At 49.2% G+C, this 19,895-nt stretch overlaps 1 protein-coding gene across 4 annotated transcripts in view; it reads right to left on the minus strand.

The window, feature by feature from the left end:
• Nucleotides 1-296: 296 nt before the first annotated feature.
• Gpam (glycerol-3-phosphate acyltransferase, mitochondrial) overlaps nucleotides 297-19,895 on the minus strand; it is a 64,514-nt gene continuing 44,915 nt past the window's right edge. For 2 of the 4 annotated variants that reach the window (XM_006231626.5, XM_006231625.5), the window contains 11 exons: nucleotides 18,354-18,467; nucleotides 18,155-18,240; nucleotides 16,760-16,875; nucleotides 15,710-15,780; nucleotides 14,817-15,081; nucleotides 14,334-14,476; nucleotides 12,157-12,234; nucleotides 11,467-11,607; nucleotides 10,500-10,689; nucleotides 8,879-8,937; nucleotides 297-3,654 (listed from right to left, as the gene is read on the minus strand). In XM_006231626.5, the coding sequence (XP_006231688.1) occupies nucleotides 3,538-3,654; nucleotides 8,879-8,937; nucleotides 10,500-10,689; nucleotides 11,467-11,607; nucleotides 12,157-12,234; nucleotides 14,334-14,476; nucleotides 14,817-15,081; nucleotides 15,710-15,780; nucleotides 16,760-16,875; nucleotides 18,155-18,240; nucleotides 18,354-18,467 (1,380 nt within the window). In that variant the 3' untranslated portion in view covers nucleotides 297-3,537. 4 annotated transcript variants of the gene reach the window in all.

Here is a 19,895-nt window from a genome sequence, read left to right on the forward strand (position 1 = left end):
CCCCATCGCCAAATGCCTCAGCAAGGTTGAAGTAATGTGAGCCTATAAAATCACGGCTGAGGGTTGGGGATTTAGCTCAGTGGTAGAGCGTTTGCCTAGCAAGCGCAAGGCCCTGGGTTCGGTCCCCAGCTCCAAAAAAAAAGAAAAGAAAAAAAAAAAATCACGGCTGGACGACCCACGTGTTGACCTCGGTTTGCATCCTAACATTTTACCAAAGTTCTGTGTGAAGTTAAACAGGCAACGTGAGCAACGCAGTCTCAACACAACAATTCAAGACATTAAAGAGAAGTCGGGGGTTTTTGGGTTTTTTTCTGGTTTATTAAAACAAAACTCCATTTCCATGCTTCTCAGGTTGTACCATCATTGGGCATAAAAATCAGTCAACATTTGCAAGGCAGTGTCACTCACAGAATCACCCAGTGCTATTTTACAGTGGTCATTCTCTTTACAACAATCAGGCATTGCTTTGTACAATGGGCAAACGCTATAACAAACGCCTTCCATAAACAGTTAGCCCTTTAGCTATTGGGAAGGTCAAGAGTCGCTTGAAGCAGTCACTGGTCGCACTAAACAAAGTACCAGGTGGCAGCTCTCAAGCCCCTAAAAAGTGTTTTTAAAAAACAGATTTACATCCCATAGTAAGTCTTAGAAACTTCAAAGATAGGGCCTATCATTTCAAAACACTACGGTTATCTACGGATAAAAATCTGCATCCAACTGTGCAGTGTTTTCTTCTAGATCTGGATTAAAACCTTTATTATTTACCCCAATTAGTTCCTCTATTAATTCTGCTACTCTCGGTTTTAAAAAGGCCAGGGTTGCCAGTTGATCTTCCACAGAGGAAAACACTGCAGCCCGTTCCCTGTGCTTACTCTCCTGTGAGGAAAGACAGTCAGAGCACGCGGTGCATCGAGAGTGATACAGAAAGCATGCAAGAGTCTGCTTGTCACCGTGGTGACATTTGGTCTGTTGAAAGAGCGATTCGTGTAGCTTCTGAAAACGTTTTCCATGGCATGCAGCATCCCAGAGGAGGAAAGGTCCTGAGGTCCAAACAGATTGGGAAATGCTGTGTGCAGCGGGTGTGAGCACTGGCAGACGCAATCCTTTCCACACTGCATGGCACTGGGCATTCCCACGGATCCCATCTCAGGACATCACATGATCCGAACACTGTGGGGCCCGAGGCGGCAGGGCAGGAACTCCTGTCCAAGCGTCTGTTCCCTGCCACCGAGATGTACTTTCTAAAGTACTCGGCCTCCTGACTTGCACGGTTTAACAGAGTCAAGAAGGGTACAGTGTTCCTGGCTGAACTGACGTAACACTTGTTTTTGCCTTCATTTTCCTTAGGATTTGGAGACGAATGCCCCTCCCTCTGGCTTCCTTGGCTGGGTCTTACGGACAGCAGTATTGCTCAGTGTTTGTAGCTATTAAACTTGACTCACAGTCTTCCCCTGAAGGCCATGCATTTCAATTTGACAGAAATGCAGTAAACTGTAATAAATTATATTCAAGCACCTAGTTTGTTTAATCTTTCTTCGAGGAAGCCACCCAGGGCTGGAAAACAAGGGAATGTTTCTATTAGAGACCAGGGCTACCTTGAAGCCATATTATGATGCTTTTTTCTTTCATAATGAGGCACTGAAGAATGAGTTGTGCTAAAATTAACTCAAGGGTCAGGAAGAGCATAACTTTGGTAGAGATTTTTCTTCCTTAAAAAAGGTTTCAAAGCACCAGTTAGTTACGGAAGCGTGCGTACCTACCCTCACAGTGAGTTAATTGTCAGGCAACAGTAAACAGCAGTCCTCAAAGTAAAACCTACCGAAAGGGAGAACACAGCGCGGGACAGGGGATGCACATGTCTCTGCGCAGGCTGGGGAGCAGCGGGCATTTGCAGAGCTGACGGGCAGGACAGCAACGCCCACTGACAGGTCAGGCCAATGGCCCTGCAGCTACCTGACAGAAGGAGTCACCTTCAGTTTCCATTTAGAGAATAAAGAAAGAGGAGAGACCAACAAAATGCTTGAGTCCCCAGATGAGGTAAACCCAAGGGAGTAAGCCAGACTCCCCCGGTATCCCCCAAGTACAGCCAAGGGAAGTGTCAGCCTACCCTAGTGAGTAATGCAGAGGCTAAAGGTAACCGTGCCACTCCACACCAAAGTCGCCACAGTTGACGGAGAGCTGGTGCGAAGGAAGAAGAGACGTGGCATGCACATGGCAAGGGTGGGGGTCAGCACAGCACAGCATCACTGCTCTGAGCTCCAGACCAGCCACTTCATGCACCGTGTAATGCCAGGCGGGACCCCACCCTCCCCCAACACACACGTCACTCACAGGATACAATTAGTGTTTAAAACTCAAGTTCAGGAAAGTATGAACTTCATCCCTAATGCTTTTATAAATTCAAATCATCTATACATCACTCATCAGAAAATTCATAATTCCATAAAACCATACATACGGACAGTAGACAGTTAGAGATTGTATTGTCACGTGATTGTTGAGAAACTGCCATGATCACCACAAAGAACTAACAGCTATGCTCCTACCCACTAAGACAAAAAGTTTCCATAATTACTTGCCTTTCTTTACGTGGCAATGGAGTCTGGGTATGTGGCCCACATAAATGTCTATGCCTCCAACCGCCTGCCACTCAGTGGGGACCCTGTGCGTGCCACCCAGGCTGCACAGTGCACCCTCTGAGTACTAGCCATCCAGAGAGGGCTGCAGCACATGGTCAGCGAGCAGTGTCTGCGGACCCTGGCCCAGCGGTGTGCACAGGTCAGTGATCACTGTGGCTGAGCCCCAAACACAGCAGTGCCTGCCACTCCCAGGGCAAGGAGGGTACGGGCATCGGCAGGGGGGACTCTAAACACTGTGGTCATTACAGCTCAATGGCACTCTTGTCACACAAGCAAAGCCTTTAATGCCACTTCCTAGCCAAGCACAGCTTCACCTGGCCAACCAGATTCACTCTCTGACGCTAGCTCCTTCTTCAGAGTCTCCCTTCCTGACCTACACAGTATCATCTGCTTTCAGGCAGCTTCAAACACATGGGGGGGTCTGCCCGCCCAGGACAGCGAGAGGAAAGTGCTCGAATACAAACCATAACTTCTGCTGACAGCAATAAAATGAAGACAGAGAACGGATGGCCCAATTAGTTTAAAGGAAACATTATTTCTTACTATGTAAGAGTCAGTTCTACAAACACCTCAGTGTCCATCACAGTAACTAGCCTGAAAAGTTATACTTAAATTAAAATGTGCGTCTTTAATAAACTGCAGAATAACTTACTGAGATTTCACCTAGCAACCTAGTGATCATGAAGCGCAGGTGGCACTGGCCCCAAGTGCTCTGCACGGGCCACTGCGTCTGTGTTGGGAGGAGCGCAGGTCCACGGGGGCAGAAGGCACATGTCTTCCTGGAAGTCTCCTCGGGGTAAGGCAGGCTGGCCCATGCCAGGAAACTTGCCACTCTGGGTCAGACTGGAGTCTGCAAAGGACTCATCAGCTCCTCACGGAGATAGGTGCTGAGGGAACCCTACAGCACCACGAAGCTCAGAATGTATTCCAGGAGCTTCTGCCGGCTGCCCTGAGGTAGGAAAGTGGTGCTCAGTTCTAAGACAGACGCTCGCTTCTGCTTGGTCTCTTTGAAAACCTGAGGAGAGAAAGAAGAGAGACTAAGTCAACGAACAAACTGCCCAGAGGAAGTACTTTAATAAAAGCCCTTGACCTATGTCCATAACCCAAAATGTCAAAAAAGATACAAAGCTGTAGGTGTGTGTGTCACATGCAAGCATGGAGGTGTGTGTCAGATGCAAGCATGGAGGTGTGAGTTGAATGCAAGCATGGAGGTGTGAGTCAGATGCAAGCGTGGAGGTATGAGTCAGATGCAAGCATGGAGGTGTGTGTGTCAGATGCAAGCATGGAGGTGTGTGTCAGATGCAAGCATGGAGGTGTGAGTCAGATGCAAGCATGGAGGTGTGAGTCAGATGCAAGCATGGAGGTGTGAGTCAGATGCAAGCGTGGAGGTGTGTGTCAGATGCAAGCATGGAGGTGTGAGTCAGATGCAAGCATGGAGGTGTGTGTGTCAGATGCAAGCATGGAGGTGTGAGTCAGATGCAAGCATGGAGGTGTGTGTCAGATGCAAGCATGGAGGTGTGTGTCAGATGCAAGCATGGAGGTGTGTGTGTCAGATGCAAGCATGGAGGTGTGTGTGTCAGATGCAAGCATGGAGGTGTGTGTCAGATGCAAGCATGGAGGTGTGTGTCAGATGCAAGCATGGAGGTGTGTGTCAGATGCAAGCATGGAGGTGTGTGTGTCAGATGCAAGCATGGAGGTGTGTGTGTCAGATGCAAGCATGGAGGTGTGTGTGTCAGATGCAAGCATGGAGGTGTGTGTCAGATGCAAGCATGGAGGTGTGAGTCAGATGCAAGCATGGAGGTGTGAGTCAGATGCAAGCATAGAGGTGTGTGTCAGATGCAAGCATGGAGGTGTGTGTGTCAGATGCAAGCATGGAGGTGTGTGTCAGATGCAAGCATGGAGGTGTGTGTCAGATGCAAGCATGGAGGTGTGTGTCAGATGCAAGCATGGAGGTGTGAGTCAGATGCAAGCATGGAGGTGTGAGTCAGATGCAAGCATGGAGGTGTGAGTCAGATGCAAGCATGGAGGTGTGTGTCAGATGCAAGCATGGAGGTGTGAGTCAGATGCAAGCATGGAGGTGTGTGTGTCAGATGCAAGCATGGAGGTGTGAGTCAGATGCAAGCATGGAGGTGTGTGTGTCAGATGCAAGCATGGAGGTGTGTGTGTCAGATGCAAGCATGGAGGTGTGTGTCAGATGCAAGCATGGAGGTGTGTGTGTCAGATGCAAGCATGGAGGTGTGTGTCAGATGCAAGCATGGAGGTGTGTGTGTCAGATGCAAGCATGGAGGTGTGTGTCAGATGCAAGCATGGAGGTGTGTGTGTCAGATGCAAGCATGGAGGTGTGTGTCAGATGCAAGCATGGAGGTGTGTGTGTCAGATGCAAGCATGGAGGTGTGTGAGTCAAACGCAAGCATGGAGGTGTGTGTCAGATGCAAGCATGGAGGTGTGTGTCAGATGCAAGCATGGAGGTGTGTGTGTCAGATGCAAGCATGGAGGTGTGTGTGTCAGATGCAAGCATGGAGGTGTGTGAGTCAAACGCAAGCATGGAGGTGTGTGTCAGATGCAAGCATGGAGGTGTGTGTCAGATGCAAGCATGGAGGTGTGTGTGTCAGATGCAAGCATGGAGGTGTGTGTGTCAGATGCAAGCATGGAGGTGTGAGTCAGATGCAAGCATGGAGGTGTGTGAGTCAAACGCAAGCATGGAGGTGTGTGTCAGATGCAAGCATGGAGGTGTGTGTCAGATGCAAGCATGGAGGTGTGTGTGTCAGATGCAAGCATGGAGGTGTGTGTCAGATGCAAGCATGGAGGTGTGAGTCAGATGCAAGCATGGAGGTGTGAGTCAGATGCAAGCATGGAGGTGTGTGTCAGATGCAAGCATGGAGGTGTGAGTCAGATGCAAGCATGGAGGTGTGTGTCAGATGCAAGCATGGAGGTGTGTGAGTTGAATGCAAGCATGGAGGTGTGTGTCAGATGCAAGCATGGAGGTGTGTGTCAGATGCAAGCATGGAGGTGTGTGAGTTGAATGCAAGCATGGAGGTGTGAGTTGAATGCAAGCATGGAGGTGTGTGAGTTGAATGCAAGCATGGAGGTGTGTGAGTTGAATGCAAGCATGGAGGTGTGTGTGTCAGATGCAAGCATGGAGGTGTGAGTTGAATGCAAGCATGGAGGTGTGTGAGTTGAATGCAAGCATGGAGGTGTGAGTCAGATGCAAGCGTGGAGGTGTGAGTCAGATGCAAGCATGGAGGTGTGTGTCAGATGCAAGCATGGAGGTGTGTGTCAGATGCAAGCATGGAGGTGTGTGAGTCAAACGCAAGCATGGAGGTGTGTGAGTCAGATGCAAGCATGGAGGTGTGTGAGTCAGATGCAAGCATGGAGGTGTGAGTCAGATGCAAGCATGGAGGTGTGAGTCAGATGCAAGCATGGAGGTGTGTGTCAGATGCAAGCATGGAGGTGTGAGTCAGATGCAAGCATGGAGGTGTGTGTGTCAGATGCAAGCATGGAGGTGTGAGTCAGATGCAAGCATGGAGGTGTGTGTGTCAGATGCAAGCATGGAGGTGTGTGTGTCAGATGCAAGCATGGAGGTGTGTGTGTCAGATGCAAGCATGGAGGTGTGAGTCAGATGCAAGCGTGGAGGTGTGTGTGTCAGATGCAAGCATGGAGGTGTGTGTCAGATGCAAGCATGGAGGTGTGTGTGTCAGATGCAAGCATGGAGGTGTGTGTCAGATGCAAGCATGGAGGTGTGTGTGTCAGATGCAAGCATGGAGGTGTGTGAGTCAGATGCAAGCATGGAGGTGTGTGAGTCAAACGCAAGCATGGAGGTGTGTGTCAGATGCAAGCATGGAGGTGTGTGTCAGATGCAAGCATGGAGGTGTGTGTGTCAGATGCAAGCATGGAGGTGTGTGTCAGATGCAAGCATGGAGGTGTGTGTCAGATGCAAGCGTGGAGGTGTGTGAGTTGAATGCAAGCATGGAGGTGTGAGTCAGATGCAAGCGTGGAGGTGTGTGTGTCAGATGCAAGCATGGAGGTGTGTGAGTCAAACGCAAGCATGGAGGTGTGTGTCAGATGCAAGCATGGAGGTGTGAGTCAGATGCAAGCATGGAGGTGTGTGTGTCAGATGCAAGCATGGAGGTGTGAGTCAGATGCAAGCATGGAGGTGTGTGTGTCAGATGCAAGCATGGAGGTGTGTGTCAGATGCAAGCATGGAGGTGTGTGTGTCAGATGCAAGCATGGAGGTGTGTGTCAGATGCAAGCATGGAGGTGTGTGTCAGATGCAAGCATGGAGGTGTGTGTCAGATGCAAGCGTGGAGGTGTGTGAGTTGAATGCAAGCATGGAGGTGTGAGTCAGATGCAAGCGTGGAGGTGTGTGTGTCAGATGCAAGCATGGAGGTGTGTGAGTCAAACGCAAGCATGGAGGTGTGTGTGTCAGATGCAAGCATGGAGGTGTGTGTCAGATGCAAGCATGGAGGTGTGTGTGTCAGATGCAAGCATGGAGGTGTGTGAGTCAAACGCAAGCATGGAGGTGTGAGTCAGATGCAAGCATGGAGGTGTGTGTCAGATGCAAGCATGGAGGTGTGAGTCAGATGCAAGCATGGAGGTGTGTGTCAGATGCAAGCATGGAGGTGTGTGAGTTGAATGCAAGCATGGAGGTGTGTGTCAGATGCAAGCATGGAGGTGTGTGTCAGATGCAAGCATGGAGGTGTGTGAGTTGAATGCAAGCATGGAGGTGTGAGTTGAATGCAAGCATGGAGGTGTGTGAGTTGAATGCAAGCATGGAGGTGTGTGAGTTGAATGCAAGCATGGAGGTGTGTGTGTCAGATGCAAGCATGGAGGTGTGAGTTGAATGCAAGCATGGAGGTGTGTGAGTTGAATGCAAGCATGGAGGTGTGAGTCAGATGCAAGCGTGGAGGTGTGAGTCAGATGCAAGCATGGAGGTGTGTGTCAGATGCAAGCATGGAGGTGTGTGTCAGATGCAAGCATGGAGGTGTGTGAGTCAAACGCAAGCATGGAGGTGTGTGAGTCAGATGCAAGCATGGAGGTGTGTGTGTCAGATGCAAGCATGGAGGTGTGTGTCAGATGCAAGCATGGAGGTGTGTGTCAGATGCAAGCATGGAGGTGTGTGTCAGATGCAAGCATGGAGGTGTGTGAGTTGAATGCAAGCATGGAGGTGTGTGTGTCAGATGCAAGCATGGAGGTGTGTGTGTCAGATGCAAGCATGGAGGTGTGAGTCAGATGCAAGCATGGAGGTGTGAGTCAGATGCAAGCATGGAGGTGTGTGTGTCAGATGCAAGCATGGAGGTGTGTGTCAGATGCAAGCATGGAGGTGTGAGTCAGATGCAAGCATGGAGGTGTGAGTCAGATGCAAGCATGGAGGTGTGTGTCAGATGCCAGCATGGAGGTGTGTGAGTTGAATGCAAGCATGGAGGTGTGTGTCAGATGCAAGCATGGAGGTGTGTGAGTTGAATGCAGGCATGGAGGTGTGTGAGTTGAATGCAAGCATGGAGGTGTGTGAGTCAGATGCAAGCATGGAGGTGTGTGTGTCAGATGCAAGCATGGAGGTGTGAGTTGAATGCAAGCATGGAGGTGTGTGTCAGATGCAAGCATGGAGGTGTGTGTGTCAGATGCAAGCATGGAGGTGTGTGAGTTGAATGCAAGCATGGAGGTGTGTGAGTCAGATGCAAGCATGGAGGTGTGTGTGTCAGATGCAAGCATGGAGGTGTGAGTTGAATGCAAGCATGGAGGTGTGTGTCAGATGCAAGCATGGAGGTGTGTGTGTCAGATGCAAGCATGGAGGTGTGTGAGTTGAATGCAAGCACGGAGGTGTGAGTCAAGATATAAAGGGGGAGTCCAGCCACTAACTTGGATTTCACAATTTAAGTTGGAATACAGTCAAAAACAGCCCCTTATAAAGGCCACATGCAGCTCTGTGGAGCCCATCATACATAAAGGTAAAAGAACTCGAGACTAATTCTAGCAATACCAGTAAACATGCAAACATAATAGAATATGGAACAGTTACCATTGGACTTGCCTAATGTCTGTTATCATTTGGGAATGAATATGAAACCAGCAAAATCCTGGAGCATCCAAACAAGCCTTCAACATGCCCAGCCCCCACCCCCACCACGGAAAATATAGTCCCAATTAACCCGGCAACAAACTGCGTCTTCTGGGTCCCACAGAGGCAGAACAACCGATCAGAGCCACACAAAACAAAGGGCAGCATGGTCGTAGACACATACCCCGATGTCCTTAAACATTTTCACAGCATTCTTCACAAGACAGTATGTGGCACTCTCAGCTGCAGAGAGACAATAAGGCCTGTCAGTTCAGGCTCAGCACATGGTCTCCACATGGGAGGCTACAAAGAGCATGAAAGCAGGAGTCCAGACTGAAGCAAGTTCCCTCCTGCTAATGGCAACTATCACAGCCTTCCACCAATGACCTGCCATCTCCTTAAACCTATCCTGCCATCTATTAAAGAAAGCAGAGAGAAAAGAGGCAGAGAGGAGAGAAGAAAGACAGATGCACAAAGCATCCATCTTGCAGTGTTGTGAGACCCAAACACGGAGGTGCATGGTTTGCAAACCATAGACAGTAATGCAGATGGTTGGGCCTAGGGCCACGGGAAGCTCAAGTCTGCAGGTTAGGAAACAAGATCTCTAACCCATGTTTGCCACTGATTAGTCAAGGGCCTGGGACAGGTGTCCCCTAAGTGGCATGAAGAGATTAACTATTCTACACCTCTTCTGGCTCTGAACGCTGACGGGCATGTGCCCGCTGTGCCGGCCCACCGCACGGATTCAGACAGGCGCAGGGCAGCACAGTGCGGACCAGCTTCACTACCAACAGCTCAGACACCAGCAGCAGCAGACTGAAGGAGGTGGCGTGTGTACAGTGAAGGACTACACAGCAGGCAGAGCCACAGGCAACATGGTAACTGGCACAAGGCAGACACACAAGGCAGAACAGGACCACTGGGTTTGTGGCAGACCATGGCAGATGTATGCAATGAGAGGTCAGCACAACTGTACCTTTTCCCAACTTCCCGAAATTAACAGAATTATATAATAACAAGTTTGCTGTTTTGGGGAGTGAGGGGTTTTGGTCTGTTTGGTGTTGTGGTAATTTACTAAATCCGCTCTATGCATGAGGGAGAGAAGGGGCATACGCGTACTTCTCACTGCCTGCCCAAATGTCTTAACTGCCCAAATGAAAGATACAAACACACACCTTTATATTTTAATATGCCTTAACTAGCTCAATGTCTGGGCCACTCCTGAACCTCCATGTTGCTAACACACTCCCCTCTGATATTCCTGAGCTAACACTTACTAAATCTAGATTTTATTCTTGTTACCCTGCACCCTTCAGGGCAGCCCTCCTGGGGCCGCCTGCACCTCCATTCTGTCTCTCTTCCTCCTGCACCTTCCGGCGTGGTCCGTCTCCTACACCCTTCTTGCCCTCCTCCGCCTTCCTCAGTTCTTCCTGGGAATCCTAAAAGTCCCGCCTGTCTCCCTGCCCAGCCACTGGCCACTGGTGAGTTTTATTTCCCAATCACAGCCAGCTGGGGGTAGGGACCGTCCCCACAGATGTGTGGCTTCCGTGTGATTTAGATAAGCCGAATTAACACAAATCCACCGCACTTCGGCTCCGGTTTGGGTTGGGTTGGGTTGGGTTGGGTTGGGTTGGGTTGGGTTGGGTTGGGTTGGTTCTCAGACTCAATTGGTAGACTACGCTGGCCTCAAACGCAGAGATCCTTCCGCCTCTGCTACCCAACCACTGGGGTTAAAGCACCCAGCTCGTGGGTTTGTTGGTTTGGGGAAATCGTTTCAAAAGGAGCCTGGATGAGACTGCACATACCGTACACCGCGACGTTCCTCTCCGTCCTGGTGAGAAGGTACCTGTGCAGCTTCTGCAGGTACTCAGACTCCGGGACTGCGCCGCGGAAGGTGTGGACAAAGATGGCAGCAGAGCTGTAGGCTTCTAGCAGGGGCCCCAGAAGCCTCTGCAGAAAGGTGATGAATTGCTGGTGCTCCTTGGCCTGGCTCACCTGAGAGTACGAGCAGAGGTGAGGTCACAGGAAGGGTGGGAAAGCAGAGCCAGCGGGGGAGCTCTGGGGGAGCCCAGTTCTGAGGGCGCCCCTCCCACTAGCACTGCATAGAAGTGGTCTGCAGCCCCAGCACAGGATTACTGTGAAAGGTCGGCTGGGACCAGAGTGCTCCTCGGGGCATTACTCTCTCCCATAGGATTTGAGGCGTGTGTTCATCCAATAATCATGTAGAATAAATTGTCCTAATTGACTGACAGGACTGTAACAAATTCTCATCACTTAAACCAGCTGGTCCAGGGGCTGAGCCCTCCAGGGCATGCAATCTAAGTGCAATCCAAGCATAACAGACACACATGCATGCAAGAAGCAGGGAACAGAAATTATGTATTCAAGTGTGTGAAGCAAGACCACTGACCATCGGTGACACGGGTAAAACCCAAATGGGAAGAGAGGGAGTTGCTAAGTGTCCCTTGGAAACAAAGTCACTGCCCCATGGAGAGTGGGTGAGGTGGGTGTCAGGGGAAACTGGTACATTCATGGAGGGGCTAGAAGGCACCTCCTTCCCTCACCCAGGCTTTCCCATCATACTCTCTCCACACACCAGCTTCCATGCTGTGCGATCTAAGGGCTGACTTTTAGTGCATTTACTCAGGGAAAGGTGCAGAGCTGACTAGAGCTGGTTCACAAGAGCTCTGGATGTTAGGAAGTCACCAGTCCCTGTGATCTGACTGCAACATGAACCCAGCGTCTCCCTGTTCCAGACCCAGAATCCCTCACCTTCAGGTAGCAATCACGCTGCTCCTCACCAAAGTCACTGTCCTCATCTTCTTCGTCACTTCTCCAGTTCAGAGGCTCCGGAAGCTTCTTGTTCCACTGCTGCTCTGCAAGGCCAGGACTGACATCTTCCTGGTCATCTTGCTACACCAAGAAGATAGCGGACGTAAGATTCCTAGGCACGTACTCAAGCACCCAACTGGCCAACTCCAGCGAAGCTTCCTCTCCTCTGAGCCTGCCTGACCCTCCCTCCCATTTCCAAACTCAAGACCACCAGGGAGGCAGCAGAGAAGACAGACCGGGGGGGGGGGGGGGGGGATGAGATTGGGATGTTACAAGATGGCCTTCCATATCTTCTGAAGGAAGAGCAGCTTTCCCGGTCCCTCTGAACTACTCTAAGTCCATTAAACAAGTCTCAGAATCTCAAAAGAGAAAACTGGACTCTGTACAAGCTATGAGCGCCTGACATCATCCCAGGATCAACCTCTGGATGCCAGAGGATCAAATCAAGATGTTTTAATCTACAGAATACCACTTACAAAAGAAATCAAAATATTAACCAGTCCCCAATCATCTGCGCCCATTCTCACTGTCCCTGGCTGGGAGCACTGTTTTAAATAAATACTCGGTAGAAAGAGAAAGTGAAGAGGAAGAAACTAAATAAAGAAGATAAAGGCAGGCTGGCTCTCTTACCTCTGCCACTGTGAGAATTCCGTACTGGATGAACTTTCCTACTGTCTCGTGACAAACCTGGTAAAATGTCTGGCAGGGCTAAAAAGAAAAGTCGTTTAAAGGTGTGCAGCATGAAATATTGAATAAAGCATCCTACACTAACATCCGCTAGCACCGGCAGACAGTCTTGGTTTTCTTCCTTTTAACCAGGGCTCTCCCCTCCAATCTCAATAAATTCCCATAGCTGGCTGTTGCCACGCACGCCCCCGCACTTCCGAATTCCCTTGTCTCCCTGGGATGCCTTGCACACCACACTCTGCCGTATTCTCTAGAGCTTAGTTGAGATGCCACGTGAAGGAAAACACCACACAATCTTAGTTTAGAATCAACAGGTAACACAATCGCTGGGCGCAGAACCTAGCGTCTTGATTTTACAAACGATTCTATGTTAGAAATCCTCTGGTGGCAGATCCTGGTGGATTTGTCACAATAGCTTCTGGCTTCCTACATTCTGTCTGCCTCCTTGTTCTTCCCTGTCCAAAACCCAGCAACACTCCTTTCTCCTTCCTTCTCTTCCTCTTTCGGATGGGGAAGTCCCACCTACTCGCCCAGTGATTGGTCTCTTGTAATGTGTATTTATTAGGGGAAGATCCTACCACAAAGGTGAGTCAGCCTCATACCTTTCTTAAAGACTCCACCACCTTATTCATCCTGTGAACAAGTCCTATCTATGATCTCTGATGTCTGCTGCCTTGCTAAATGGTCATGACAAGGCCAGAGTGGAAGTACACTGAGTGTGATAACCCCCCCCAACCACAGACAGAGCTACTGAGCTCAATGCCCTAATCAGCATGAACCCTGGAGGGACAACTCCTTGGACTTTTTGGGACATTTTGTCTCTTCTGCTTTAAGATGATCTCCATGCAAGAGCTATCTCACAATGAAAACAATCCAACAAGTAGCAAAAGAGGAAACACAACAGTCCGATGATTCGGAAAGGACCCACAAGAAACATGAGGCCCACCTTAGGAGCCTACTACCCACACCCTTCTGACCCTGCAACCCAAGTGTCAACCACACACAAAGAGCATGTTCAAGAAGACCACACTTGTGAATGTCCCAAGACAGTCATATGAAATAAAAAGAACAGTACCGGGCAAATACAGATTCTACATGGTGAAAGGTATCCCACATCTGCTTACGATGTGGCTGCATTTTAAATATCAGCAAGTGTGGAGCGTGGACAGTTGAACACTCATACTTCTGAGCCTCTGAATGTACAAGCTGAGAAGGTGTTGAATCTTGGGGACTCACCCACTTACCGTTTGTGCTTCTAACACCACAAGTAGGTGTGCTGGTTACTGACAACTGACAGACACCTTCTACACAACCTAACTAAGAACTTACAACAGTCCCTCATGCTGCAGAGCCGAACAAAGGCCAAGACAGTCAAGGCCAGACTAGCTTAGTGTCACTGAAACTCAGAAGAGGAACAGAGAGCTTCATGGATGGGGCAAATGTTCTGAGGGAAAGCTAAAGGCACCCTACACTTCCACAGGAACAATTAAAGGATCAGAAAGCATGGAGATGCCTCTGGTGAGTTGGCCTAAGGCTGCTTGTATTCTAATGCTAATTCGGGCCCCTAAGACTGCCCCAGAAGCAGATTAGAGGATGAGTGACCCTGCCCACAAGTTATTTCTGATTGGTAAACAAAGATGCCAACAGTCAATGGCTGGGCAGAAGAGACATAGGTGGAGGTTAGGTTTCTTGGGCTTGGGGGGAAAGAGGAGGACTGCAAGGAGGAGGAAGAGGAAGAGGAGGAGGAGGAAGAAGAAGAGGAGGAGGAGGAAGAAGAAGAAGAAGATGAAGAAGAAGAGAGGAGGGAGGAGGAGAAGGAGGAGGATGGTGCAGGAGAGGAGGAAGGTGCAGGAGAGGAGGATGGAGAAGCTGCCATAGTTTAAGGGTCAAGAAAGTGTGGCCCTACCCAGTTGGAGCTAAGAGCAGCCCAGATGAACCACAGTAAATACTGATAACTTGGGGTTTTGGATGTAAAGTAGATTCTAACAGCATGGAGAGCAGGCAGCTGCCCAGCTACTGTGCTGCTCAGGGCTTATTGTAAATATTAAGGCTGTGGTGTGTCTTTCATCCAGGAACTTAATAACCAAAAGCTGGGTAGACCCCAGGCTGCCTCCACTCACCAGAGAAATGGTACCTTCATTAGAGAGAAGGTAGCACAGACTGGCGGCCTTCCGCACCAGCTGCTCCTGGCTGATCAGGTTGCCAAGGCCTCCGGCAGACCCTCCGGAACCCCTCTTATTCTGGACTGCATAAATGCTGCAAGCTGAGGAAATACAGGAAACCCAGAGTCAGTGCAGGGTCTCAAAGAGAAACTTGACTCTTCAAGAGGGCCTATTAGCAAAAAGTCTGCAGTTGCTGGAGAAATTTAACTGGAGCCCCTAGGAATCCCATTCCATAAGGTCCCAGCTGATGAAAGGAGGCTCAGTCCCTCGGTTCTCCCCACAACCCTCTTAATTTACCTCCACAGGAAGAAACTCAGTACTATGCAGGTAATTCAGTAGGCAACCTTTTCACTAGAGTGAACTCCAGTGGGGCACCCTCAGAGCGAGGGGCTAGCATCTAAACCAACCAGGTATCACTATGGGGTACAGGCCCTGACGTACCTATGATGGCTTCCATGATAAAGACATGAAGTACCCCATTGCTGTAGAAGTTGAGTTCAAAGACGGACGGGACAGTTGTGCTGGGAGTAATAAAGAATTCATCCTTCCTGCTAGTGTGGGTGATTGTGACACAGTTCCCCAGAAGCTGAATAGCATGCATGACTACGTCTTCTGAATTCCCGGAGAAGCCCAGGTCAAAATCCCGAGCTAGGACTTCCTCCTTCATCACAAAGAAGTCTTCCACCAGCGTGGAGAGGTGGATTCCCTGGAGAGACAAGAATGGGTTGTGGCGTGGGAAAGCCCGATCTCCCCAGGCTTTCTTCCTGCTATGGCTGTCCTGCTGATGCCTGAGACAGGCCCAGACCAGCAACGGGAGCGAGCAGGAAAGACACGGAGAAGCTGCTCCCCAGGAATGTCACCGGCAGACGCCACTCAGCAAACTGAGCACAGAGGAAAGGAGATGCAGTCTGACAGTGGTGCCGAGTGGAGTGTCGGGGGGGGGGGGGGGGGATTCCCTTCCTTTTAAACACGCGTGACAATCGTTCGTTTGAAGAGCGTGACAATGAGCGTGGTAAACGCGGCCTCTCCATGCAGAGGTACAAGTGCCTACTGTGGGAGGACAGAGGGGCTCTAACACACAGAGCAAACCTGGAAACCCTTCTCCAGCAGAGTGCACACTGTGTCCTGAAATAAGCCTTATGTGCATAACAACAGCCACCAGAAATGGTGTCCTTCCACTGTATGTACTTAAGTCTGACTCTTTCCCTCACTGGGCTGGAGGGCTCAGGGCAGGACGCCTAGCTTCTTTCTCTGTTCACCTCCTAGCCTCAGCCTAGAAGAGACTGACAACACGCAGGCCTCCCGGGTAGAGCAGCGAGCGCACTAAGACCTACCTGCCTGTGTCTGTAGAGGAGCAGGCAGGCCACAATGTGGGTGGACATGATAGCGCAGGACTTGCTGGCGGCTGGAAAGAAGCAGAGTGTTAGCTGGCCTTGCCCTAACTTATGTGAGGCCTTGACAGTGCTGAGCTTTAGACGGAAGCACGTGGAGCTAACCACGTCCTCGACTATGGTCCCTGTAACTGCAGTTTACAGTGGAAATGCAGCCGGATTTGCCAGTGTCCTGGAGCAATGACTTGAGCACTATCACTAGTCACGAGGCCACATTCTAAGACAGATCCACTTCAACCCAGAGCAAGTGGACTAGGTCAGTAAACAAACGTCTTTAATGAAATACCCCACAGGCTGCAGTCTTACTTTTCCTGTCCCTGTGGGTCCCCACGGTGTAAAAGCCAATGTACAAGGGCAGGGAAATGGCAGGTCTGCAGTAACAACGTAAGGACTCCAATCCTAACGTCCACACTAATAATTTCATGGCCAATGTTCCGCTCAGGTCCTCACAAGCACTGCAGTGCACAACGCAACTTGGAATTTCAGGACAGCCTGGTGGTGGCCACCTCACTCGCTGCTTTGTTAGTCTGGTGGCACTTTTTGTGCCCAGATTCCCCAGGACACAAGCAGAAGCTGTGAGAGGACAGAGCCATTAAGGTTCCATCTACATCCCACAACTAAAACAGTTTAGCATGGGCAGCCACTCAGTACTTAAGTCCTCGTTGGTCAGAGGTGAACGAGACACCCACTACAAACCCAGATGTCAGACCATAAAATAGTTCAGGCACAGTCACAAACAAGACCCAAAACATCGGGACACAGCGTGTTTAAGAACAGGAGGATCAGCGCCTGCTCTATCACATGTCTTCCAGTGTTTGTTGTACTTTAAGCCCCACCCACCATCACTGCCATTTTCCTTACAGGATCTTGCCTGTCACAACCTGCGCAGAAGATGGTGGACTCTGAAGAGGACCCACCCGGCAGAGCTGCACATGTGTGCTGCCTACTCTGCTGCACCTGCAGCGTGAGCGGAGAGTGCGGAGCTGCACTTACTGAAGAGAATGTGCTCCGCCAGGTTTGTGATCAGCCTCCTTCGGAAGGCTTCGTCTGCCGCGTTTCTCGACTCATTACTGGACATGTCTTCATGTTCGGCAGCAGCAGCATCAGGTCTGAAGAGATAAATCAGCCCTCTGCAGCCCCGCCCTCCAACTACAGCCCCGCCCTGTGCAGCCCTGCATTGCACTTCACTTTCATTTGTGAGATGGCATCCTTTCTGTTCCCCAGACTAGCTAAAACTCACTGTGTTTGAGGCCAGCCTCCAGCTTACAGCACCCTCCTGCCTTCCGAATGCTGGGCTGACATACCTAAGGCTAGACCTAGCCTTATGCTTCATAAGGTACAATCCAGAACTAATTTCTAAATTATGAATCTCTCTGATCACCACACATTTTAAATTTACATGATAAATAGACCATTTCTCTGGATTGCTTTCCTCTACAATGTAGTGCCTAGTATATTGTTTTCAGACAGAATACTTCACTTATTAATCACTAAATAGTCTATTAATAAATCACTTCCAAACTCACTGGCAGAATGAATGTAGAAAACAAGAAATGGTTTTTAAAAAGCTAAAAACTCTAAATTTAGGGCTCTAAATTACAAAGCACTTTCAGTTCTGGAAAATTCAATGATGTACCAAACATTTTTCTATGCATCTCACTTACAATATGCATAACCCAAGCAACCACCAAAAAAATAAAAATCCAGTTCATATATTCAAAAGCATCGATCATATATTCCAATATGACTCACAAAAATCAAAAAGGTTTTACACATAATTAAACAAAGCCTACAAACACACATACACACACACACCCACACACACACTCACACACATATATGCACACACTCACATACACGCACATACTCACACACCATCAAACACACACACTCACATACATATATGCACACACTCACATACACGCACATACTCACACACCATCAAACACACACTCATACACACACTCACACACACTCACACACACATGCACATACTTACACACCATCATACGCACACACCATCACTCACACATACACACACACACACCATCACACACACACACCATCACTCACACACACCATCACTCACACACACACACCATCACACACACATACATACACTCACATACATGCACATACTTACACACCATCACACACACACACCATCACTCACACATACACACACACACACACCATCACACACACACCATCACTCATACACACACTCACACAGAGACAGAGCAACAGAGTGCATCTCCATACCTTTTATCAAATCAAGAATGTTAAGCAGTGAGACAGGAGAAAGACCTCTTCCTAAGGCTAACCTGCTGCCCTATGCAATGCAGGAGTTACAAGACAGCTGGGTTAGCACAGGGCGCCACAGCCTACCTTGAAGGAAGGATTGCTGGTAACAGTGCTTGCTCCAAAGAGAGGGGAGCAGATACAGGTTTCTGACTTTGGCCTTCTAAATATTCCTGGGGAGTTAAGAGAAAGGGAAAAAGTCCTTTATAACGGCATATGAACTATATTTTGACCTTCAAAAGTTAAAAGGGATTCCTTAAAAAGCAACCTCTGGGCCTGTGCTCACCTTCAAAGAAAATGGCTGTGCAAAGTCCACTCGGACATAGCCGTAGTTTTTCCGCAGCATTCTGATAACGCCTCTTGCCACACTCCAGAGACTTTCATTCTTCTTGGGCTTGCCCTAAACATAGAGTGAACAGGGAGGGTGTTCTGTTGTGCTGCTACTGCTGCTGCTGCTTCTTTAGAGATGGGGTCTCATTGTGCTATGCAAACCAACTCCCCTTCGGCCTCCCAACCACTGAGAGATAGCCATGAAGCACTATGCTTGGCTAGAATACTTTTTAATAAAAACTTGTGTGTATGAGTTCCAACTTGAAAAAGAAAATGAGTAAAGAAAGAAAAGTGAGTGACTGGGAGCCAGTGTGCCGGGCCACAGTCACGGCTCTCTGGGATCACGTGACCCACAGGCTCAGGCTGGACATGCTTCAGCCAAAACCTGGCAGGAAATGTCTAGTGTTCAAAGATGCTCACAAATACAGCTTGTCATTCAGGAAAGGCAACTGAACGAAGAGAAATATCTATGCTAGTACACTTAGTACACAGTCACACAATTCACAAAGATTCAACTACAGAACAGAGAAGGACAAAATGACACACTGTCCTGGAAAAGAGCTCTCCAAGGACTGAGGAGGACACAGAGGACAGAGGTGAGGTGGGGTGACTGACCCAAGGTGGGGGAGTCACTGAAGTCTAAGATTCACAGAGCGGCTGAGCCCCATTCAGCCTCGTGGTGGCCTCTCCACTAAGGAGACACATATACAAAGCTTAACATGTCACCCCACAAGTACCTGAACTGTAGAAAGCCATTAGCAGCTAAAATTCCAGGCCTACCCCCTACCTTTTAAAGCCTCAGGTTGTCAATCTAGAATCCCTGACACATTAGAAGCAGAACCTTTGAAGCACATACTGTGTCCAAAATGATCACTCTATGTAAACAAAATGAACTACCCTGGTCAGAGTGGTCAGCTGGCGGCGAGGTCAGTGCCTCACATATGGGCAGTACTTATGAACTGAGTGCACTCAGGCTTAAACTATTCTGCACCCCGCTTCCTTAGTTATGTGCACACCAAAGTGAACCCTTAAAGGCTCTAAGAGAAATGTGTTGAGACTTCTTTCAAAGAGCTGTTCTAGTGACAATTTTGCAATTTTGGTTTCTTTAAAAAAAAAAAACCCACAGAAATACTATAAGAATATGCTTTCATTTTAATCCCCAGTGTGGGACGTGGGGCTGCGTCAGACTGTCCACAGCAGCTGACTATGATTTGCCTCCTGCTCTAGCTAGGGCGTGGTTTCGCCAGCTGCAGGTGGTTTCTGTGATTGTGTGACGTTTGGGATTCTGGGGATTTTCTGAGAGAGTATATAAATGCTAGGGCTCCAAGAGGCACAGGGGTTGCACAGGTCGGTTGCTGCTGGTTGCTGTTGAACTGTGATTGTTAAATAGTCATGCACAGAGATAAAGAAAGAAGAACTTAGATATCCTGACATCAAAGATTAAATCTTCATCAAGGATGGCCATGCTCCTAATCAGCAGGAAGTAGTTGAAGGATAC

This window comes from Rattus norvegicus, chromosome 1 (genome assembly GCF_036323735.1).
Source record: "Rattus norvegicus strain BN/NHsdMcwi chromosome 1, GRCr8, whole genome shotgun sequence".
Lineage (NCBI taxonomy): Eukaryota > Metazoa > Chordata > Mammalia > Rodentia > Muridae > Rattus > Rattus norvegicus.